Genomic DNA, 25,164 nt, shown 5'->3' with positions numbered 1-25,164 from the left:
CTGTTTAGAGCTCACCTGTATCAAATCACACACACAAATAAACATAGAGCGAGAGAGAGAGAGAGAGAGAGAGAATAGTTGAATCACATATACACATATGTATAATGGTGTGACTGATCAAAAGCAAAGAATACATTTCAAATTAAACACCATTGTGACCTATTCTGAACCTGGCTACTTATGGCTCACATTATTAATCAAAGTATAATCAACAAATGAAATTAAAGAATCATTTCAGATCGAATGCACAACGCTTGTTAGATACAAGGAAAGAAACCAGTTCCCCAGGACGAAAAATTCCTCGCGTGTCGTAAACTGGTGGCGACCGTGCTAAATATAAACGCGGGAAACGGAGGAAAACGTAAGCCGGTCACCTCATAGCGAAGTTCGGTGATACACCACTGGATATTCGGCTTGCACCAGCTGTTTCACTAGACGACAGGTGTAGAGGTGGAGAGGAGTCGTTGAACAGTTGGAATCGGTGAATCAAAGGTCAACGTTGAGTTAGATTTTATTTCCTGGAATAATACTAACGTATTTCTCACTTCGTTCCAGATGTTTAGCTAAAAATAATAAAGAATGACTATGGAACAAAATTGTAGAATCAATGGACTGTTTTGTTTTTACTGTATTTGTTGGAATGAAGTTGAAATTGGAAAGTATATGTGTATATATGTATACACATATAATTGTCACTTACCCTGTTATTCTGAGAATCCAGGAAGTGTGCTTCAAATACGATACGTTATGTATTCTACACGTAGTGTTTAGTGTAGACTATTGATTCATTCGTTGAACAATGATCATTAGATTATTACAACATGGTTCTAACGTATGTAAATAAACTTGTACAAATCTCACAGAATGAAATTTGTGAATATATAAGGTAGAATTGGGAATAACAATGAGTAGTCGTCGTGAAGATAACGTTTAAGTATTTGTGTGATTTATGTTTAATGAAGTCTAGACGATTAAAGCGTTGTCCATTAATGCCTATCTCAATAGTTCAACACTGGAATCCAGTATAAAACCAGTAAAACCGAAAGTAAAAGCCCATGAGAAATGTAGTATGTTTAAATAAAACTGAAAGTAGCTGGAAAAGTCGAGAAATTGTGGGAAAGTCTCGCTGTCACGATAACCTAGAAATTCAAAAACCATCATTAACTCTACCTTCTTAATGTAAAGGTATAAAGTATCTAGATCTAAATTAGAATTTAAGTTCTAATCATTTGAAACCAAAAAAAAGTTTCTATATACTCCTGAAAATTTTGTCAATCCACTAATGAAATGTTAAAATCCTCTCAATAAAAATAATTTATAATATTATAAAAAATCAGGAGAACTTTCCTTTGATTCTTCAAATGTCAGAAAATCCGGGATAAGGAAGTAAATACTCCCTCAATCTTAAACTTCTATATAAAAAGGTAACCCATATTTTATAGTTATGAGAGATCTTTCGTTGATATATAGAATCACGGAAAATCCAAGATAAAAAAACCAGAAGAATTGCAAATTGCTCTCCTCCCAGCTCGTGACACGCACGCATTCGCAGCTCGTTAACGCGGAGAGCAGTCGCGGCTACCGTATAAAGCTAGAACGGCAGCGGTACTCAGATCAACGTTGTCGATGATGGAGGATCTCGGTCGGATAGAGTGAACGCCTTCGGCGCGGAGGTTGAAAAGTTCGAGCACTCGGTGTTATGCGTGGAAGAAGCATAAGAGATTCATCTGCATAACAGTTAATAATTCCGGTACATGGTGTGCCTTGTACCGGTTACTACACGGTGTTCTCGCGCGCGTATGCGCATGCGCATGCGCATAACCAACCAGGCTTCTCTCAGACAATCATGTGCCACCTGTTTTAGTAGAGTGTCAGAAGCGATCCTGTTACTTTAGGCGTTAGAAATATTTCCTGCTGTTAAAGTAATGATACAGTCACCATTTTGTTTGATGGGATATAGAGATGAACGCTTTTTGAATAGTAGATCATTGAAATGAAATTAATGAATTAGGAATGAAAGAGCTAGACCACTAAATTTGTGCTGTAGGTTATCTATTCGAGTCTTCGAGTAAAAAGATTCAATTACAGAGATGCGCGTTTCAATTGTCTAACAGAATTTTCAATCTACCTTGAACTAGCGGACCATTGACGTCTGAACCTCTGGACCGATAGAAAAAGGGTAATTCATAACGGCAAAAAATTGATTGAGGAAACCTTCATCCTTTTCAAATGAAGGAAATGCTTGGAATGATTGAAGGAAGACGAAGTACAGCTTTGATTGAAACCCTGGTGGTGAGGTAGCTGTTTTTGCTGAATCCCTTGAAATAGAATAAGCCATACTACTTCACTAATACAAACAAACGTTATAGATATTGGATCAGAAATTTTATTTCTCAATTACCGAACATGGTGATTAATTAAAACCATGATTTTAGATCGAATCATCGTCTCGTTTAGAATCGTACTGTGAACCAGAAATGTTCGTCAATTCCATGAACGATAAAAAGCTTGAAAGGGAACAGCAGCAAAAACTGTGATGTGGCAGTTGCCACTAAGCAGCTCGATGAAGACATTTCTCCATGGCATTCTCGGAAGCGAATGTCCTGGCTGAACCAAAAAGAGATGTTGCAACGTTGTATGCCTGCCCTCTGAATTAAATTAAGTCGTCAATTTCGATCCACCCTTTTAATCGGCTCTTCGACGAACGAGAATCGAGTCAGTATCTCGGCAGCAACTTATCATGTACTGAATCGTTTGCAAACCACCATCGATATTTCTGCTAAAATATCTTTGATCTTTGATACAATAAAAATCATTAGTGGCATGTACCCTTATGGTAAGTTCTGTGGAGGAAAGAATCTCGCTGAATCGCAGTCGACCTCTACAGTAAAGTAAAAAGTAACGAGGAAATGAAATTTGCACGCTATGGTTGCGGTTATGTTGAGCGAGTGAGGTTATGGAGACGTTAAAAGCGCTAACTTCAAATTCTCGAATATAAGGTCGACTGTAGTTACTAGTACTAGCGAAATATCTGTAATTATGAACAGACAGATATATAATAATATTTAATGGCTATATGAGCTTTTTTGAATTGTACGAGATAATTACGTATTAAATATATTTTTTTTGTAATTTGTAAAACATTATTTTTAGCGAGGGAAAGATATCAAATAAAGATTGACGAGAATACATGTTAATGAAGAAAATTGATTTATGGACATTTGCAAATGAAAGGTTTTTGTCTCGGTTCGCTCGTTCTTCTAGGCATTAGAATGCACAAGTTGTTCGTGTTATATGCTAAAAACCACTGCCGAAGATTAGTCGTGTTACTCAGTCGTTATCCAGACATCGTTGCGACTTCTTACGTATGCATGATGTGAAATCAAAGAGAAGCAGCGTGAGCAAATGCTACTGGGTATTAACAGTTCGTTCCAGATGCAGCTTTATGTTTATGCATCTATTTTAACCTCAAGTCAAACGGAACGGACAGCGTGCCATCATAAATAAGGAACTCCAACTGTAAGTTGCGAATCTGTCTAATTGATGACCAGTAAACAGAAATTTCTCCTCCCAGTTCATTTTACCAGAAACAAAAAATCAATTAATAACAAAATACAAAGATTGCTTTTGAAGAAGAGGTAAATTATTTAAAAACGTATTATATAGTTCCCGCTTTATAGCCAGTAAGAATAAATATTAAGTCAGGCGTACACCTTGGATATTACCACTTCTATAGGATATTAGCTGTAAAGTAGAGGGGACAAAAACTCTATGCTTATTGGCTGAGCATAAAATCGCACTGTGATCCTTTCATGATAACGCAGAAGGTGGGGATAACCGAGTAGTCGCGAATACTCACGATTACACCTTTCTCTAATCTTTGGACAATTTTCTTACAGAATAGATGTTACTCTTTCACATCCTCCGTAATTTTAAATTCCTTTTCTACATTTCTCCATGTATCAGCAAACAGCATGTTAAACAGATATTTGTCAGAGAAATAAACGGAGAAGTTGTGACTTAATTGAGCCGAGCATGATTCATAGCCAGTATTATTATCACAAACCTATACTCATGGAATCGTCCTGAAAAATCATTCATGTGTATCGCGGTAAAATAAGCAGAAAGGAGACTAGAGGTTTCTGCTAATCCATGCTTACGATTGAGTGAAACGAGAAACGGTGGAATGTTGGAGAGTACGGTAACGATGATTAAGCGATTTATGTCTCATTGGCGGCGGATAGTCCGTATCATTAGGGACGATCCGAGAATCGAGTCCGGAAAAGGACTCGTTCCACTTGGATTACGTAAGAATGCCTATTGCAGGTCTCCTTGCCCAATGTAACGTTCAGAAATGGATCAGGATTCGTTCCAATGTATTCAATGTTTTCTGATACAGAGAATCGTTTTCTACTAATTGATTAATTAACTTTTAATTAGGAACACCGTTTTGAATAATTAGTTTGGACATATAAGATACGCACTGCATCGTGATTAACGTTTCTTGCTAAATTAAAAATTTGCTGAAACTGATTACTCTTTACCAATTTGGTTAATGAAGTGTTAATTAAAACCGCGCTTTTTGGCTACTTTACTTGGGAATTTGGAGTATGTGTTCGGGTAACGAATTCCCATTAAGTTTAAGACTTTCCTGTAAAAAGACTCCTGGGACCTAATTGAATATCAATTAATTTGGTAGCAGTCTGATACTCGAATGCGAACGAGTTTGAACTCAAGATTCACGATGATGATATGTAAATCTGAAATCCATCACGTGTTGTTGGATGATTAATTAGCCTCTGATAAAAGTCAGTAAATAATTTAGATAAATATGTAAAATATGAATTTAAATATAGATTCGAGAGAAACGTAGGAACAAAAGGACTGCTGTATCCTGTTTTCGGTATTTCTTATCGATTAATGACCAATTTATAATTAACCAGTAATTTTACACCATCTCACGTTAATGAATTCGTGCGTATGCGTCTGTTCGATGCAATAAAAGATCCAATAGAATAGTTTGCCGATATACGAAGCAAAATGTTCCGGTTTTATCGAGGCCATCTGGTTAATGGTCGATTAATAACCAATTAACATCGCATTTCCAAGTGAACCAGTCGGTTAACGATCAGCCAAGAACCATTACCGTGTTTCTTGGGCAAGGCGAGGGCATCAAGTGGATATACTCCAGAAAAACGGCAGCGTCATTACGACGAACATTTGCAACCACTTGCAGTGAGCCTGCGGGACATCGCCAACGACGAGGCTATGTTTGCTTCTGCAGTCCAGTTTACGTGTCACTGAGAGTGCTGAAATCGTTGTAGATAAATTTAGTCTTCTTTCCGTCGTAAAATAGTAAAATAGTACAACATGGTAGGATACCTAACATGCCTAGATTAGAAGGGGCAATTAGAATTAGAATTATGGCAATTGGAAGAGTACATTGATGTTTGATATTATTTTCCATGTAGACAAGATTCTAGAGAAACTTTATGAACCTAACCTCCATTTCAGCGTAAATTAATCTAAGACGACAGAGCTCAAGATTTTGATCTAATTTATACAAGTGAGCCGTGCCAGTTTGAAATAAGCATTAGAATCGTAATACACTAATCTAATCTAAAGCTGAAATAAAAAAAGGATTTAAAACGGATTCTCATAGACCAAAGAATATCAGAAATTCTATAAAATCCATTTGAAACTCTTCAACTACACCCTCTAACTAATTTCTGCAATATCAAATAAAAAGAACAATCCTCAACTTCAAACCCAGAGAATACTAATCTAACCCAGAGCAACAAAAATCACCCCTGTATTGTCCCCAAAGAAACGTTCCTGCATTCTCCAAGGATATCCACAAGAGAGAATCGATTCGGGCGATAGCGTCGTAGCAGATTATAGCCTCGGGGTGCGGTTGTGGTCACGGCACGCACAGTCCCTCGTGGAACGATGCTGGACCGACATGACTGGAGCGCGCGCGCGTACTCGAACGGGGCCCTTCGGCGAGGCGTCGGGCCCCGACACGCCACACATATTAGAAACGAATATAAATATATCGGGAAGCTCAGCAGGGCCCGCGGCGTGGTGGTGGGGACAAGCGAGCGCGTATTGGCGGCGTGGAAGTTACACGCAGCGGCGTAGCAGCTAGAGTTCGAGAACGGGCCCTCGTTCCCCCTTCCCTGAAGCGGCTTTCCAGCCGAGTAGCCGCCTTTACCCCGCGCTTCTCCGGCTGCCAAGCGGTCCCAGAGCACGCTCAGTGTCCGCTCGGCCTCAGCACGCCCGAGTAGGAAGGACGGAAACGCCGCTTCTAGAAGCTTTTTAACGCGTTCACGGACCGGTCACGATACTGCCGCCAATTAACCCCGTGAACCTTCTTCTCACTGTTTATTCCCTAATGTCCTCGAGAGTTTTGTCATTGTTTTACCAAACATCAATTAAGTTAAGTGAAGTTAGGGAAGGTTCTAGTGGTGGTGTTTGACAGTTCATCGTTGATATCCATTTTTGTGATTCCGTGATAAATTATCACGGTCAATATGAGCTGCTTTGAAAGTTTGTCGGTGGTTCTACTGCATCGGTGATTGACAGGATGAAGGTATTCGTGACTTCGCTCTGTCAGACTGGTCCCGGAATAGACTGACACGTCGCGTGTCAAGGCTTCGACGTGAATCGAATCTGATCCGTAGGAGAGGACGACTGAAGTGAACGGCGATCGGAAACTGACGCTTAAGAGAGTTAGGTTGTGTGAATCCTAGGCGAAGAGAGAAGCAGACCGATCGATACAGAGATCGGGTTGGAGAATCCGCGTGAAACGTTATCGTTCGCCTGATTCCCTTTGTACGTTCGACCACGGTGCCGCGTATTAAAACGTTAATCTCTGGCTGTACTACCGGTTATACGTACAGATTGCCTCTCCCTCTCCCTTCTCTTGCTCTCTTCCCATTCTGCACATTGTACGCTCTTTCCCTCTCCCCCTTGGTTTAGCTCTCTCTGTTCCTCCTTCCTAGCTGCATCTTTGTCTCTTCTTTTCCTTTTCATTGCCTACTATCTTTCCTCCTTCCTTCCTTACGACGCTCGCTTTCTCCGTTGTCCCTGTCCCTTCGACGCGTCCTTGTCGTATCCTGGAGAATCTCTTGGTGTTCCAACAGCGCGTGCCAACCCGAGGAACTGAAAAAAACATGGTACACCGTCAGCCAAATGCCAATACCACTTTTTTGGCTCTTTCAAAATGGTTAAAGTATTGAGTAAATGGCAGACTTGGAGGAGCCACCGAGATTTTTAGTCCTTATGAAGCATTGGGTCGATGATGACATGCATAGAATCGTGGACTTTCGACGCCTGGCTCTTCCAATCTTAGGATTCCAGACACGATTCTGTAAGACTGTAAGAGAAGTCATGAGGAAGAGACGATATACTGTTGACTAGGATCAGGCAGAAATTAATTTCAATACATTAGCATTCATCAACGATAATAAAGTTACTCCTATACTGATAGTATACAACAACAAAACATAAGAACGAAGGTTTTGCTACTAAAAGAGATAATGCTTCATAATGACTGACATCAGCCCCCTCTAAACGAGAACAAAAGATGTTAACTTACATACATCAATTATAGAAGAACAGTTATTCCAATGCTACTTTCAAATTGCCAAGCGAATATTCCTTGGAAACCAGCAACAATTCAGATGGCATATTTACATGGGTCAACTCCTTAAGAAGTCATGTCAAGTCTAGCAAGAAGACGGAAGACCTCAGTGCTAGGCTCAAAAAGATGGTGGCAGGGTGGCTGCTGGGCCACCAGGAGCCACCAGGAAGCTTACCTCCGTAAACTATACGCCAGGAAAAACGATCAAGTTAACAAAATTGACGATGAATCTGCCAATCGACGGGATCTACCCAGTAATTGGACACCTGGCACCGTCTACGAGTTACCTTCCACCGATGAACATTATTTGGATGCTTTTCTGAGGAATCGTGAAGATGGAAACGAGGAAGATGATGTGGTTGGTGTTATGGTCGGGTGTCCAGCTTTGGCTACAACGAGAGCTAGCCCTACGGAGAAGTGCGTGGAATATCTGAACGGTGCTCACGACGTTGCTGTGTTTGAAACCGAACGCAGGATCACAGGGGAGCCAGTGATACCTGATTGTGGCTCCTTGCATTCGGGTTATGATGTCGCCGCCTCTGCAGAGTGAGTTGATCTCGTTTTGCCGATTGGCCTGTTCGAGGGAAAGTTTTTTGGCCGGTAGCCTGCTTGTGATACGGGTGTCGTTTTAGTGATCTTGTTTTTTGGCGAGCTGGTTATATTCTTCAGAAGAGTGCGTGGAGAGTGGCTGAGAGGTGTTCCGTGTTATGTTGATTGGTGTGAAAGGTTTGGTGTTTACATTTCGTTGTTTTACTAGGGAAGGATATACATACGAATTCAAGTTGGATAACAAATTTTTTAACAGTTTTGGTAATAAGCGAGTATTTTTTAATACTTATTGGTGGTCCATTGGTTTAAGATTCTTTTGGTTGAAATTATATCTCTGCTCGTAACTATCTGCATACTGCGTTATAATCTTGCTAAAATATATGAATCAATGTTAATTGAATTAATCGTGATAGTCTTTGTATTAACCTAAAGATAAAGAGATTTCATTTTCAAATACTACAAAGTAAACTATTACAATTGAAATGAAGATTGACATTTGGCTCATAATATTTAAGGTTAGGATTACGTAGGATGGTTCAAAAAAACATTAGAACATCAGAAAATCATCTATTAACTTGAGTCCACTATAGAAAGTTATCAAGTTAAAGTACCAACTAATCAACCAATAAGAACGAAACAAATCAAAGCATCATTAAACGTTCATAATATTAGACATGGGAAATACTAGTAGAAAAAAGTGAAATTAGCACGTTCCGCGTTTCATTGACCACACCAGCAAAGTGTATACTGTTTTCCTTGAACGTAGTCAGATCAATCTCCTACGGAATAATGTTCGCACTTTCTCGGTGAAAATGAAATTCCTCCCTTTCTATCTCACACAGTGTTTTGATCATAAGTCGAATGGATCAGTTTTTAAATTACGATAGACTAGTTGATGTCTTACGTCTTACAGTCTGGAAGCAGTATGAAGTTGCGATGAGAACAGATGCTTCTCCGCTGGTTACCGTGTAATCAGGCCTACCACTCGCTGCCAATTCATCGTCTTTCATGCAAATAGGGTTTCTTGTCGTGCCACGAGACTTTCTCTCTCTCACTTGCAGGACATCTTAATGATATACTGCCCTCTAAATTGCAACATGCATACTTTTCGTTTTGAAAGTGAATCAATGCTATATTCTCGTTTTTCTCCTCCGTTTCTCCTAATGGGAAAAATGAACTAAATTGTGTGTAGGTCTGGTTTTTTTTAAGTTGAGAGGTTATTAATTGATATTGAACGGAAATTACTAGATGTCGGTCTTATAGTATTTCTGGTTGTGAAAGTTAAGAGATATTAATTTTATTCTTAATTGCACACGTATATTTCTTCTTCTCTTTCTTTTTTTTTTTTAATGAAAATTAAAGGGTTTCTTTATGTTCGTTGATTTTATTTTTCACTGCATTTAGTTTCCTTTTTTTTTTTTTGGAGTTGAAATTAAAGGGTATACTAATTTTCTTTTTGATTATGTACTTTTTTTTTTAAATTGATAGGTTTGCGAAGCGATCGAGGTCCTTCCGTTTCTTCGAATTGATGGGAAGCGAATTTATCGCTTCCTGTGGGAAAAGAATGTCTTCTTGGAACGCTACTGCGTTTATATGCAACATGTGTAGTGCTACTATGAATTCTTGGTTGCAATGTACTCGCGTAGAAACATATTTAACACACTAATTAGTTCTAAATCAAACATGTTTCTATTAATTGCACTGATTATATTTAAAACTATTCGTTTTAAAAAATCATGTATACATCATTTGTTAACATATTTCAATGTTAATAGATATCTATTTATAATTTCTTGTGGATTGAAGCGTTCATCACATTATAGCTTCGTGCAGAAATGTCTCGGAATTTAGGGCATATTACTAGAAGTATTTCAATACTCTGCTTTTAGAAGACTTAGATAGTATTTAATTTCTTCAATGAATGTCAATGATTTTGAATTTACGATCAGCGATAGTGTTTCTGCACCAAATTAGAATGTTTCTGCATAATCAAATTAGAATGACCGGAATTTTTTCTAGCAATTACATGTAATGAATCCGATTTGTATGGTTTTATTGCGAATTGTAAAATTGAATTAATATGTCGCCTTTATGAGCGAACTTTCCATCCAAGGAACCATATAATTTATACTTTCTGTTTAGGTATGCGGAATCGTAACCTAACTTATATTTAGCATTATGTTAATTTGCCAATTAGAGCATTACTTCATTAATTGGAATAATCATTCCACTAGAAATTCTTAAATACTTCGAAATCAGTTAGAGTGTTCTATCTTCAATGCTTTATTATTAATCTCTGTAAAAAAGTATCAATAATACACTATTCTGTAATTTATACATAACCTATATTAAATTACCTATGTTGGTCAAATTTATAAATTTTCATAAATATCGAATAAGTGAATCTGCAACAAAATCAGGAAATTTCTAAAATTCATGAATCTAAAATATGACCTCATAGAATGAAAATAAAGTTTATTTAAAATAAATTTACTATATAAACTACATAAATTTGCTAGGTTAGAAACCTTACACAGAATAAAGCTATAAAAGTATACAGGGTAGGACTAATGGTAGTGCAGCCGGGCAGAGAGTGATTTTAAATAAAAAAATAAGAAAACAATTTGGTATAACATTTTTTCATCTGAAGCATCGTTTTCGAGATAATCGTCTTCGAAGATTTGACAAGTATACTTAAAATAATCAACAGGGATATAAACTACATTTGAAAGTATGTCTAAAATGTAGAACAATATTTTTCAGATGATGCTTCATTTTTGATAAAAATAAATTTGAAAATATATTTTATAAAAATTTATTTTACATTTTTGATTTGTTTCCATGTGTTATAATAACATCCTGCTGATTGTTTACTCGTACCTAGTCTGTACTTAGCCAAGTTAAAGTATATTTGACAAATTTTCGAACTTGATTTTCTCAGGAACGACGCGTCATATGAAAAAATTTTATTCTATATTTCCAACTTATTTTTTCATGTAATATCAGCCCCTGCCCGGTTGTACTACGATTACCGCCCAACCCTATGTAAGATTAAAGCACATAACAAAACGCAGAGAAGACCAATGACCTCGTTTTCGCTGCCCTGAGCCTCTCTAACCCAGAGCACTCGATTCTGATTTCAGAAAGGTGTGCAGAAGCTGCAGGTGTCCCAGGGAGGAGCATCAACGGACCTCGACGGAGGCGGGCGGTCCCTCGGGACTCGGCCTCGGTCCTGGTCCGCCGATGGCCATGGCCATGGCTTTTCAGAGCGGGGCCGCTGGTTCTTCTCACCAGGAACCTTTCAAGAGTCCCGTGCAACCGGCTCCGCCAGGCCTCGCCCTTCAAGAGGCTCTGATGCATCATCAGAGGCACTCGCAGAGCGACGATGACAGCGGATGCGCGCTCGAAGAGTACACGTGGGTCCCGCCAGGCCTCAGGCCAGATCAAGTAAGAAAATAACTTATTCGACATGCTTAGAATACTGACATAACTATGGTCCCTCGATTTTATCTTTGTACTCTGGCCGTTAGAGCTTATTTTTAACTCAAGATATATCTAATGATATTTATCGATTATATATTCTTGTATGTGGTGGTTGAAATGAATTTTTTTTTTAGGTTAAGTTGCAGAAATTAGATTTACGGTGATGTGACCATGATGTTCATGATGTGATCTGTGTTTCCACTACCTATAAAGATAATTATTGTGTACAATCTTTTACATACAATGTCTGAGTTATTTGCGGCCAAACATTGTCAGTACGTCCTATATGTCAAGATAAGAACAAAATATCATGCAAACATATGTCATTGAAAGCACTGTCAAAGAATTGTAACAAAAGAAAAAAAAATGATATACGAAATTCTTCGTTTTTCAACTTCAACCAGTAATAAGCAAGAACTTGGAAAAGTAATTTTTTGCCGAAATGATGAATATTTTGAAATAGAATTGTAGTTGGAGTTGTAGAAGTATTATGATACCTTCTGACCATTGCTAGATGTGTGTATTTATATGACACATTTTTCTTACTTTGACCTATAGAATGTACTGACATTTCGCCGCAAAACGTTGGGACACCCTGTATGTCGCATAATTTACACATTGCAATACTTTACATACACATACATATGTGTTCCAAGCGATTAGATTTTGTTTAGAATTTCTTAATTTTTAATTTTCACTCTCTTTAAGTTTTGTAATTTTTAATTTCTAAAAGCCTAGGTAATTGAAATATTCTTGAAAATAATTAAAATACAAATCTCAAGTGGAATATCAATTCCAAATAACGAACATCATGACAAGAGAATTTTATGCTCACGAAACAAAAGAATTTTAAAAAGGTCACCCAAAGATTTGAACGTTACAAAACTCATACAGAACTTAGCTATATGGGCGCACCTTGATACTCCATGCGCCATACGTGGTGACTTTAGATTTACATAAAGGTTGACTTTCTCTCCGTAGGATTTATCGAGACAGTTACAAAGAGGATACCCGCGACGCCTAGAATTTTGAGAAACTTTAACAGTTTTACATATTATTCAAGAGTATTAAGGTTATCTGAAACATACAACGTTTCGTTTGGAAAATGTTGAATTCGCGAGGTTAGGATATCGAGAACTTTTAGAATTCAATTCTTCTCCAAACGCAAATACGCAAATACTTACTGCTATATTATTCTTCTTCTTTTCTCCTACTTACAATTAGTTATTTACATAATAAAAACATTAGAAGTAGAAACGAAATATAAATGAGAAAAGATTCGGGTCAAACGTCGATCCCGTAAGCGAAATAAAACACTGCAGACCCATTCCAGTGTTTTGTCCAAGGGAGGAGTCCGTCACGTGTCCCGTGTAACTGTAAGCATTTCATTTCTGAATTATTCATGAATGATGAATATCGACCATCGTGATCGCCGATACATAAAACGTTTAAGGTCTTCGATTCATCTCGTAAAACTTGCTAACCCTTCCATTAAAAATTTACTTGTGTAATTCGAACTTTTATTTTTATTTTCCTCACAATCGATATAGGAAATTTCATAATCATGTTGTATTCGTTTATCTTTCTTTTTATTGTGGGACACGGCGAATTCTTGAAGCAATCATTCTCAAGCATCGAAATTATTTATGCGCGTGCATCTTTATCAGATTCACCGTCACAGAAATCAAAGAGATATTCGATATTGCATATCGAATAAATCGAAGCATATCAAGTTCTGTTTGATCAAAAATCGTTTCCAGGAGGCGTCGATCGATTGACACTCCTTGATCACGTTATCGATATGGAAGCTAACTTGATTGATCAATCCCACAGGTGCATTAATCAATTGAATTCCAGTTCTTTTCCTAAAGAAGGATCATTATTAATTTAAATTATGTCACGTTGGTTAAACACATAAAATTCATACAACAATTACAAGAAACAAATATTATAGGACATAATGTTTCATCTTTCATAAAAAGAACATACCTCTTATTAACCTTTCAAAACGATGTTCTTCCATTTCTTTACAACTTGCAACATTCTCCTCATTTTCTAACAAATATACGAAAAAGCCGAGCACTTAAACCGATTGCATCAATAAACAACTAAAAGAAACTAAATTAATCACTAAATCTACCGAAAGAAATTCTCCATCCAGCTTTCCAATTCACCTTATTCCTTTTGCACAAGACTCTATATTCTAACCTCTTCATTTCTTAACCTCTTTACCAACCGAACCATATATCTACATATCAAGATATTATAACATCGACAAACAATCAAGACAAGCTAAATTAATCACTAAATCTACTGAAAGAAGTTTTCCATTCAAAGATTTTTCATTCTCAGTTCATCGTGTCTCCTTTGCCCTATACACTATATTCTAACCTATTTGCTCCTTTAAACCAATCAAACCATTTATCAAGATACGCGTAAAATCTCAATATCTCACAACACGTCTGCCCCAATCGCTCTTAATTACCATTCCCTCGCGCCATGTGTCGCAGGTACACCTGTACTTCAGCGCGCTACCGGAAGACAAGATCCCGTACGCGGGCAGCGCCGGCGAGCGGGAGCGAGTTAAGCAGCTGCTACAGCAGCTCCCACCGCACGACAACGAAGCGCGGTACTGCAGCGGCCTGAGCGAGGAGGAGAAGCGGGAGCTTAGGGTATTTGCCGCGCAACGGAAACGCGAGGCGCTTGGACGGGGACACGCGAGCCAGCTGGACAGGCCCCACGGCGCCGGATGCCGCGAATGTACCAGGCCGATCGCGGCCGGCGAGATGGCGGTGGCTGCGAGCCGCGCCGGTCCGTCCGCCCTCTGGCATCCGGCCTGCTTCGTCTGCTGCGTGTGCAGGCAGCTGCTCGTCGACCTGATATACTTCTGGAGGGACGGCAGGTTATACTGCGGCCGGCATCACGCGGAAACGCTGAAACCAAGGTGCTGCGCCTGCGACGAGATCATACTTGCCGACGAATGCACCGAGGCGGAGGGGAGGGCGTGGCATATGAGGCACTTCGCGTGCCTCGAGTGCGATCGCCAGGTAAAGGTCGAACGAGTAGGAAGATAGTTTAATATATGGTGGGTGAATGTTGGTTTTAATGGCTGACCCCTTTTTGGATGGTACGGGAAGACGTGGGTAGAAGGAATCGATTAACATTTCCCTTTCACTGAAAGATTTAGAATAGCTAAGAGAGTTTTAACGATACAAGGTCATGTTTAGGATCTGGAGTAGGTTTACCGAAATTCGTTTCTTTTCGTAGTTTTATGTTGTGTTTAGATACTTGATGATAGATGTGTTTATATTGCAAGTTAGATTCGGACGAGTTAAGATCTAATCAGATCTTCAGTTCTAACCAGCTTAGTACGACTCATAATGTGACATCTATTAATATACGCAGTTAGATATATATAGATTTATGCTCAAGTATGTTCGAGATCATTGTTGTATTTGGAATATAATACAGGTAGGAATTTTTTATAATTGGTGATGAGTATTTATTAGTGGATTATTTATGCGAATAGTTACTCAGATTACAATAATAGGATAAGAGTATGGAAATAGATTGAGACCTATTGGACGTTTCTTGCTATTTAAGGTCAGTTATGTGATTTTCTTTCGGTTCAGAAGCTTCAAGTACAGAGTCATTGATGTTACTGACTCTTCATGAACACTAAGCGAAAGTCATGAATTATGTATATATATGTATAAAAACGAACATCTGCATTTCAACGTCACTGTTCAAACACCGGTCACTTCATGTACAAACTACGAGATGATCAACTTCATTTCTACTTTTCTGTATCATTTATCAATTAGCATTTCTTATTTTTATTTGATTTTTTATTAGAATCATAACTTTGGCTCACACCAAAAAGGAATATCTAAAAATAGCTTCTTATTGAAAATAAATCGAAAAGGTTAGCACGGAACGCTAACGTAATCAAAAAAGACAAACTTGGGTTCACAATTTATCATCGTTCCTTTGATCTGCATCCGACGCGGATCAACTTCTCTCACTTATCGTGACGATTAATCGAGATTCCCTGTCGACCAATACACACGCGCCTACTTAATTCCTCACCGTCAGATCAAATCGCACTTAATACCCGTACATAATGTAACCTTATCATCGAGAATGTATTAATTATAAAGAAACTAGTATTTTACCGAATACACTAGCAATGCACAAATACAATGGCTACAGAAAGTATTCGCACATTGTTGTATTTATTATAGGAGTTACATACTAATTAATTAGATATCTTTAATAAAATACAATAAAAATTGGAGACTATGAAAATGAAGTATAGAATTTGACAAATTGACATATTATATTAATTTGGTAAATTGACAAGTTAAAAATTCTATGTTATAAAGTTCTCGCTTACAATTACATAAGTTTTTGTTAAATAAGGTAATCAGAATGGAGAAAATTAATTTTGAATTTGTAAAAATTGCTTATGAAGGTTTATTGCTAAACTATTGTGATAAAATATTTATTACCATAATATTATATATTATAATTTATTAGTTTAATTATGCAAGAGGGTGCTGATCAAAAACGCTTTACTGAAAAATAAGAGAGTATGCAAATACTTTCCGTAGTCACTGTACATTTAGTAAAAGCATTGGAAAAGAAACACAGATGGTGTACCCTAGAGTAATTCGACAAAAAAAGTCTAGTAGCAGTATTCGTAGTTGTATCGGGCGATACAGAGGGCAGCAGGTTTGTTTGTTGGTGCTTTTTGCGGCGTGACAATTATTTACGCCAGACGAGCACGTCCGTCGAGAGTCATTTAGTCCGGAGCGTTGGGACGATTTAACTGTCAGCCTCAGTCCTGTCCCCTTTATATTCCCGTGACGACTGTCCACGGCATGCAACGCGATAATTCATTGAATCTAGGTGTCGATAAATGTCACGAACAGTCGGCTATATGCTGGACAAAGCTTCTTATCGGCCGAACCAGCTCGATAATAAACGATGGAATCTGGATTACGATCGGGAGCCGTATGTCGGCGTTTCCGCTCTCTGGGGATCTTCCGATAATCCGAGACAAAGTGCACGTTTGTAACAATGCATTGGCCCATGGAGTGGATTAATGGGATGAACAGAATCTGCGTGATGATAAAAGTGACCTTTGCAGGCGATCCGATCGATGAATGGGATGATGGATGACATTGAATGCTCCTGATTCAGAAAATCGATTTATTCTACTATTGATGAGTCCTTATGACAGTAATAGATTTGATTTTTTGTTTTATTGGAATTTTAGGTTATATTGGATGAACGTAAGATATGATTGAATAGACATACATAGAAATACAGATATACATAGACATTATAGACTGAACTGAATTCCGTTGATTATTAATCAAGGTGATTGTAAAGAAGATCGCCATTATTCATCTATTTTTCCCCTACTAACTATTCTAAAAATTATATAAATTCTATCATATGAAGTGTTCAAATAAAGTCACAAATCAAACTTTCCTTACACAATGATCTTTATAAAATTTTGATTTTAGCTTGGTGGTCAGAGGTACGTGATGAGGGAAGGTAGACCTTACTGTCTCCGATGTTTCGATGCTTCGTTCGCCGAGTACTGTGACAGCTGTGGTGAACCGATCGGCGTGGATCAAGGGCAAATGTCACATGAGGGTCAACACTGGCACGCGACTGAAGCTTGCTTCTGTTGCGCAACTTGCCGTACGTCCCTTCTCGGACGGCCGTTTCTTCCGCGAAGAGGTGCTATTTATTGCAGCATAGCCTGTAGCAAGGGAGAACCCCCGACAACACCGAGCGATTCTTCTGCTGGACCGCCACCACCACCTTCCTTTCTTAGGTAGACATTGTTCTGACTCTCATGTAGTTAAGAAAGGAATGAAGAATTTTTAAGAAGGAAGTGTAATTATAAAAGCTTACATTGAGTTTAATTTAGTCGCTATACTTATTTGTTGGTTAAAGGTCAATAATTCTGAATATGTATTTATATATGATTTATGTTTTAATAACGTAGAACTCAACTTTAGTATATATGTTATTAAGTTTATATTATTTACGGTATTCCGGTAAGATAAAACAGTCAAACAAAACTTGAAGATTCAAGAGTTTTTCTTTCTATTAAAATTGTCATTTTAAATAATAATTGAAGAACATTATTAATAATAATATTATTAATAATAATATAATTATTAATAGTAATATTTTCTACGTTGGCAATTTTTCATTTCGTTCGTATATTATCTCTTTAGAAACAACATTCTAACAAGATAAAATTTAATTACTTAAATTCACTTTGAAATTGACCTGATTTACAGAACTGGTCGGAGACCACCGCCACCAAGCGAAGGTTCCTCTAGCCCACCACCACCTCCGCCGCCTCCACCACCGCCTGGATCCAGACACACCCTCTGTTCACCTCGTAACTCACCTCGAATGAATAGGAAGCATCATCAAACGTCTGCTTCCCTAGCGACAACACCTACGCAAAGCACTTTGAGTCCTGAATTCCCTACTGAAGGATTCCCTTCAAGCGGTTCCAAGCCGAGTGGCCTTGACCGAGTGTTGCTCGAGAGGAATCTTGAGAGACTCCTCCAGGAACGTAGTTCACATCCAGAGGAAAACCGCAACGAATTGGGAAGGTAAATTAATTTTCACAACCTAATTTCTCTATGAATCAACATGCAATTCTGACATTACTATTAACTTTGAAACACAAATATTTCTATCTGCATATTATTTACCATATTTCAAGCAATTGTACAACTAAATAATGAAATTCCAATTTATTGTATTCAATTGGTTTATAATTTATCTAAATGTTTCTAAAAAGTTGAAAAGAAAACAGACATTTAGATATGCATGATGGGTTGCCAATCGGTAGGCGGTGCTTTGCCTTATCTTCCATCATCTATCATTGCATCCATTCTTTTCCTAACGAATCCACCTGTCTCTCAAATTACGCACCCTGCATAAAATGACCCATCATATGCATATTATTTTAAAATACAAATTTCTCCACGAAAGTAATTATCTAATCATGCAATCTCCAGCTGTAATTGCATTGCAACATGACTAATGAGACAATCTAAGCAACCATATCAGTCCAATTAGCTATCATAAATCTTCTGTTCGTAGGTTAATGCAGGCAAGAGACCGCGAGCCGTTGAGATGCATTCAAAATTGTGCTCCTTCCCACGCGTCGAGCATGCCAGAGCTGCCTCCACCTCCCCGGCCTCCGTCCGGAGCGTCGGCGTCGGCGTCAACGTCCACATCGACCGGAGTCGTCGCAACCGCGATTCCCGGGATCGTGTTGGAAACGGCGACGTCGCCGACGACCCTCGTCGTCAACCAAACGGACCCTCCGACGCCGACGTCGCGGCGCGTGCGGTTCCAAGGCGACTTGGACGTGAACGACCATGCTGCAGGATCGTCGCGCGTCACCCTATCGCCCAACAACGATAGGAATTCATCCTCATCACCCTCTCCTCCCCCAGCGTCGCTGCCGAGAACGAATGTGTCTCGATCGAGAAGCCTGCAGCCGGAGGAAGTCGCTAGCACGTCCGCCTGGGGTGCGTAAACTTTCCCGCTTTGCATAAGATAACACGGTTCTTTCGGAGAATCGCCCATCTTCCTGAAAAAAGGGATCTTCAAAGCTATAAAAATATGGGTGTGGTGTTGAGTCTTTTGGGGTTGGATTTGAGTCTAGTGAGCACTGAAATTTAAAAAAAAATGTATATATATGCTTTTTACTAGATCTCTTTATATTTTGAGGTTGATGTCTGTTGTACTGTAGTGAACATACTCACTATTTCTGCTATATTTGCTATTTATAGAGGATAGGAAGTATAAATTCTCTATTGTGTTTACGTTCTCTGTTATATTTTTTATATTTAACATATTTGATATGTTTGCTGCATAGAATGTACTGAATACTTCCACTGTGTATATTGCCTTTATAGCACCAATTATTATACCAACTATTTTTCCCTTGTAAAGAATATGTGCTATATCTATTGTATTAAAAATGCCCATTATAGTCTCTGTATTCGCAACAACTGTTACCCTTTTCCTGACTAATATATTTACTATAACTCCAAAACATATTTCAGGTGTCGCTGGGAGCTCAAAATCAAGGATAGAGGGCGACGACGACGACGTGGAGTCTTGCTGTTCTACCTGCAGCTCCTCAAGCAGTTCCGATGAAGCTGCTGCCTACGCCTTGCCACCGAGAAGAGCATACGGCGGTGTCAGGATTTCTTACGTGCCCAACGACGCAGTGGCATGTGCGAGGAAACGTACACCGACGTCTTCAATGTCGAATCAAGCGCATAGGGATGCAGACAAGTGTATTGTGTCCTGATGATCCCCTGAAGAGTTTCAATGATCTTTACGTCGATATCAATGTATTGTCCATTGAGGGAAACACTTTTACTTCACTGCCAGTTGATGTGAAGAAGAAATTCGTGCGAGTCTCGAACCGATGAACAACGCGAAAAATAATATGGACTAACGCGATAAAATACAAGAGTTCCTAAAACCGACGTAAGATTCGCTATGTTTCCAGCACTCGAGACTCAGATAAACGATTTAATATACTCGTGTACATAATGAACGTACTTCCGAAATGATCGCTCGTGAAGACCGAACAATCGCGACGATCGCGCTTCTCCTTCTATTTTTAATACCCCGGTGTATTTGATAATAATAACGATGATGATAACGTTATATTTTATTACCATTGCCATTCCCGCTGCGTAAACGACAGTTCACACGGGCGCTGTGTTCTTGTTCGAGATTCGATCGTCTTGTCTTGACCAACTTTTTTTAGATAATAGTTCGAAAGAAAAAGGTTGGTCAACTCTACAAAGTAAATAGTATTTAACCGTGATGCGACTGCATGGCGTTACGCTGTAAGTACAAATGAAGAGCGTTCGGGCCGAGATGTAGACAATCTGAAAAGTATTTGGAAAATAAATTGAGACGAAGACTAATTAAGCAATTATATTGTTGTACGATTTGATTTTACCCGATATTTCCTTCATTTTTTACATTTCTTTATGCTAAATCTATTTGTCATTTTCTGTCATTTTGATCTTTCTATTAACATTGAATCACAAATAAATAATAAATGAATAAGAATAGAGCATAAATAGTAAGGTTATAAATAATAAATAACATTAAAAATAATGTTCTCAACTTTCTAATTAAAATTTATAAGTTCAGTTCAAAATGTATATGTTTAAGCATTAGATCATGGCAAATACTCGTCTTTAAAAATATGCACTGCTAAACAGGGAGAAAACAGGGAGAATATATGTTACAACCAAATACATCTTTCTCTACCACTTAAACGATAATTAGCCGAATTAATTCAACCATCTTTAACGCATGAAAACTCGCTTTCTACTCCTCCAACCTAAAGGTAAGATCGACCATAAGCGAAGCAATATTCGGAAAAATCGTAAATGTCTCGTTCGAAGATCGTTGCACCGGAGCAAAATGCGGGATAACCTACAATCGAAGCAGCCGATAGAAATCAGTATGATGAACTATTTTATCAACGGCAAAATCTAAAGCTGTATCATTATTGAAACAACAATGACAAATTTTGTGTTGATATTATATTGATGTCTGTTGAAAAAATTAATTGTTGTTGTCCAGTATTTCTCCATGTTTCTCACGTTCCCACTTCTAAGAACAGAAATGGCTTTGAAACCAAAATAAAAAACGTGTTCTTCTAATTATGTCGCATCAATGTGAAGAAAATTTTTCTACAAATTGATACTTTGATACATATTTCTTAGGTACTGTTTGGAACATGGAACAACAAGTAACAATATCGATGAATATTTCTTTATAATTCTGTCTCTAAAAACAAATGTCATTTTAAAACCAAAACAGAACCTAACCCCAAATATTTCCCTAATTAGGATGATTGTCAGTATGGACAAAATGCTTGCACAACTATTAACTTGTGGTATATTGTTGTATATATATATATGTTATATATATTTGTATAGCAAATAGTTACTCGTTATTGTTTCATTGAGCATGAAGTTTGAGTAGACAAAACTGCGCTGTGCTTGTCATCCGACTAGAAGGGGAAAAATGAAAACGCACGGTTGAGCAGTGAAAAGAGCGAAAGTGGTTTCTCTCGGCTGCACCAAACGTCTGTTGTTATGCCACTATCTCGTCTACTTGTTACACTCATAAAACGTTTCTCTCTCTATCTTTCTTTCTTTAGCTTTCTCTTATTTCACGCGAGAGAGATCTCTGGTTTATGAGGAATCGTCGGAAGAACGAGCCACGCCAATTTATTATCTACTAACGTACACGTTTCCGATCAAGGATCCTCATGTTGCGAAACATTAGCATATGGCGTACGTCTATTATCCATGTCCCGCATATCGACGTAATCGAAGGTTTCAAACAGGTGCGTGCCCAAATGAAACTATACGATTATGTCATGGTAATCCCGAGGAACAACAAGTACACGGAATTATGAAACTGCTTGGGAGATTTCGTGACCTGCTGGAGATCTATAGAGAATTGTATGATAAATTGTTTTAGTTGGGTTTTGTAACGCTGACTTAATTTGCTCTAGTGTTGAAACAGGTGTAATTTTATGTTATTTGATATTTGGGTATTAGCAAATAATGGAAAAATCTTCAATTTAATTTAAAGAGTGATAAGAGAGTTTTAATATTCAGATAGGCTAAGGTGTTTATTAAGGGTATCTATGTGTTTTTGGATTATTACTTTTTTATTTTTAACAGTTTGTTTTTTTGGCGAAGACTGAAACGCAGGTCCATAATAATTTTAAAAAGTATTTTTTCTTTCGTTTTATGTGATTCTACTATCCATGCTTTAAAACGCTTGAAGTGAAATCCTCGTTGTAAGTCGCGTGTTTGGAACAGTTTTACTGGACAATTACGCAAATTGACGTACGGACGTTTCTCGAGAAGCATTTTTCTTGCATTCATTGTACACTCCGCTGGTTGCTAATATTGGTAAAAAATATACATGTATAATTAATTATTTACAATAAAAAACATTTCAAAACAAATGACAAATATTTCAATTAAATTTATAAACAATAAAACTCCTAACAAACTATCAAAAATATTAATCGAATTTTAAATATCCTTTATAATTTTTAAACAATATAAAACAAAATAGTAAAAAATAATGTTTAGTTATTTCACATAAAAATGATTAAGAAATTGCAATTGATTGAATTCGTATAGTGGGACAAATTAGAATTAATCTACATTCTCATTAAACTACATATTTCCACAAACACAAACTCTATTTTTAAGATTATAGAGTTATATAGTGTATAAACTAGGCCGAGATTGCGCAACTATAACACATAAGTGACTCGTAGCAACTGTATGTGTTTGAAGGAGAACGCATTCTCGTGTAGATGCTTCTTTTTACGGAATCCTCCTCGGACGCGTAACACGGGCCATAATGCCATGTTATGGAACTTTGCCATTGTATTGTTTCCGTGGATCTATTTGCGATACACGAGTGTTTCTTTCAGCACATTCACCTATGACCCCAGTCGTCGAGTTTGGTATGAAAGCTAACCTTAAATCTTTACATCAGTCCTATTTTCAGTAGTATATAAAATTTGTTCGAACTTTCAATGATTTTGAGTTTTCAAGTTGATTTGTTTCATTACAGATAACATTCTTTAGCAGTAATAATAAAAAGATGTCTATGTTTTAAAATAATAGGCATACAATAATTTTGTCTATATGAATAGACTTTATGAAAATAGAAGCTATTAATTATTGTTTACACGTTTCTGACGGCCTATTAACTGTTTAAAATAAAAATAACATTGTTTAATAATAAAAAGATAAGAATGTAATAGGTACATACGAACATAATAATTTTTTTCTATTCATAGATAGAAATTATGATATTATTGTTGTTTTTCAAACATATATTTATTATTAATTAAGATTCTTTACTATCTTTTGATAAATTCCACTAAATCTAAAACTCTCTACTAATGTTTTATTTATACCCTTCACCTAGGTAAACCTAAACGACCACCTGTACATACAAGATTTCCATTTTGCTTATCTCCTAACTTAAACCCACCAAAAAAGGCACCTCGAGTACATGCGAGGTGTGCAAGGTGTTCGTGCGCCGTGGAATGTAGGAAAGAATGGCCATGGAAGGAATGGCAGACCCACTGGCCATAATATTGAGCTACGCACACGCAACTGCTTGCCATTCCATATATACTTAGCGCCTTCGTCGATGTTTTAATGACGACACTGTCATGGAAACGTATTCTGCAGACAGAATCATGGAGTCCTTCTGCCCTTTCTTCGTGGTGGACCGCGGAGGCATTCCTTACAGCCCCCCCGTAACATGTTATCACGTCAACTTATGTAATGTTAAAAATTTGACTATGTTTGATAGTAAAAGATTCTTAACTTCGAATATGTTGAACTCATTGAAATAAGCTGAAACCAATTTACTTTTAACAGATGAATAACTTCTCTATTTTGCAAAAAAAAAAAGATGGAAGCTTTAATATTCTTAGCACGGTTTAAATTGTCACACTTTGTTACTGTTACATTGTTACACTGTGTAGTATTATACTTAATACTGCTTAAACACTGTTCGATGCGTTTCCTGACCCCTTGAAGTTAACTATGTATGTATATAGAATGTTGGTGAGACGACGGGAATCTTTTCACCCGGCTCTCACCCGGAAACCTCAACAGCGTTAAACGTGGCAGTATTAAATATTGGATTGCCAGATAAGTCTTAAACCTTTCAGAGGTCACATTTTTGCTCAGAAAGAAGAAAAATTCTGTATGAATGGCATAATGGAATTATTCAATAGGTGGCAGAATATTATTGAATAAAGTGGTGCATATTTGATTTAATTATATTATTACAAAGTGTTCAAATAAAGTATAATTCATACTAGAAAAGCTTCAAGACTTATCTGATAATCCAATATAATATTGCACAGTGTAACAATGTTAAGTGTAAAAAAGATGAAGATTATATTGAGGATTGGATACATTATTTCAGGTAAAACTCGGCAAAGTTTCTGCTATCCAGAACGAATCTTGACCTCTCCTTGTGCGTTTCGTCTCATTTAAATCACGGGACTGAATGAAATCTCGTTTTCCCGTTACATGGAATCTGATTCATGCGCGAATCACGCCGATCGGCGTGGAAAGAGAACGCATTCTTCTCTAGCCGCTTCTATCCACCGTATCTTCGGCCATTCTGGATGCTGGACACTTTGTAGATACGTCCAAATAACGTTCCAAATAGAGAGAATCAACGAGCAAACATTGGTGTCACGAAACAAAGGAACCCTCTTATCCGGCTACGAGGAACGCGAATGCAAAGAATTCATTATTCAATCGCGCCTCCGGTACTCGTGTTGTGCCTATTATTGAATACACGGGCTTTTGTAAGAAAATTCTTACGAG

General features: G+C 37.6%; 1 protein-coding gene and 3 long non-coding RNA genes across 10 annotated transcripts in view; 2 read left to right on the top strand and 2 right to left on the bottom strand.

The window, feature by feature from the left end:
- The window catches only part of LOC117233761 (prickle planar cell polarity protein 3-like), a 115,615-nt gene extending 94,925 nt beyond the window's left edge, over window positions 1-20,690 (top strand). Inside the window, exons 1-7 of one of the 2 annotated variants that reach the window (XM_033494325.1) lie at window positions 7,686-8,191; window positions 11,338-11,641; window positions 14,188-14,724; window positions 17,212-17,528; window positions 18,004-18,327; window positions 18,824-19,257; window positions 19,798-20,690. In XM_033494325.1, coding sequence (XP_033350216.1) covers window positions 7,722-8,191; window positions 11,338-11,641; window positions 14,188-14,724; window positions 17,212-17,528; window positions 18,004-18,327; window positions 18,824-19,257; window positions 19,798-20,048 — 2,637 coding nt within the window. In that variant the 5' untranslated portion in view covers window positions 7,686-7,721 and the 3' untranslated portion in view covers window positions 20,049-20,690. Of the gene's footprint in view, window positions 1-7,685; window positions 8,192-11,337; window positions 11,642-14,187; window positions 14,725-17,211; window positions 17,529-18,003; window positions 18,328-18,823; window positions 19,258-19,797 lie in introns of those variants that run through there. The other variant, XM_033494326.1, reaches the window with a different exon arrangement.
- LOC117233764 lies at window positions 1,482-3,229 on the top strand. 2 transcript variants are annotated; one of them, XR_004493392.1, is made up of 3 exons: window positions 1,482-2,043; window positions 2,115-2,297; window positions 2,436-3,229. It is a non-coding gene; the product is annotated as an uncharacterized LOC117233764 (long non-coding RNA). The 2 variants fall into 2 exon arrangements; XR_004493391.1 differs by having other exon boundaries at window positions 1,484-2,043; window positions 2,139-2,297.
- On the bottom strand, window positions 5,017-9,505 carry LOC117233763. Of its 4 annotated transcripts, XR_004493390.1 has the most exons (6): window positions 9,099-9,505; window positions 8,143-8,333; window positions 7,821-8,052; window positions 7,601-7,730; window positions 6,901-7,164; window positions 5,017-5,309 (listed from the first exon to the last, which is right to left on the bottom strand). It is a non-coding gene; the product is annotated as an uncharacterized LOC117233763 (long non-coding RNA). The 4 variants fall into 4 exon arrangements; XR_004493388.1 differs by lacking the exon at window positions 9,099-9,505 and having other exon boundaries at window positions 8,143-8,701; XR_004493389.1 differs by lacking the exons at window positions 8,143-8,333; window positions 9,099-9,505 and having other exon boundaries at window positions 7,255-7,730; window positions 7,821-7,936.
- Window positions 11,664-14,191, bottom strand: LOC117233762. Of its 2 annotated transcripts, XR_004493386.1 has the most exons (4): window positions 13,852-14,191; window positions 12,862-13,785; window positions 12,593-12,697; window positions 11,664-11,882 (listed from the first exon to the last, which is right to left on the bottom strand). It is a non-coding gene; the product is annotated as an uncharacterized LOC117233762 (long non-coding RNA). The 2 variants fall into 2 exon arrangements; XR_004493385.1 differs by having other exon boundaries at window positions 12,862-14,191.
- Window positions 20,691-25,164: the final 4,474 nt, after the last annotated feature.

Source organism: Bombus vosnesenskii, unplaced genomic scaffold, assembly GCF_011952255.1.
Source record: "Bombus vosnesenskii isolate JDL3184/JDL3185 unplaced genomic scaffold, Bvos_JDL3184-5_v1.1 scf7180000013299, whole genome shotgun sequence".
NCBI lineage: Eukaryota > Metazoa > Arthropoda > Insecta > Hymenoptera > Apidae > Bombus > Bombus vosnesenskii.
The sequence above is the reverse complement of the archived record's forward strand: the minus strand, read 5'-3'. Positions and strand labels throughout refer to the sequence as shown.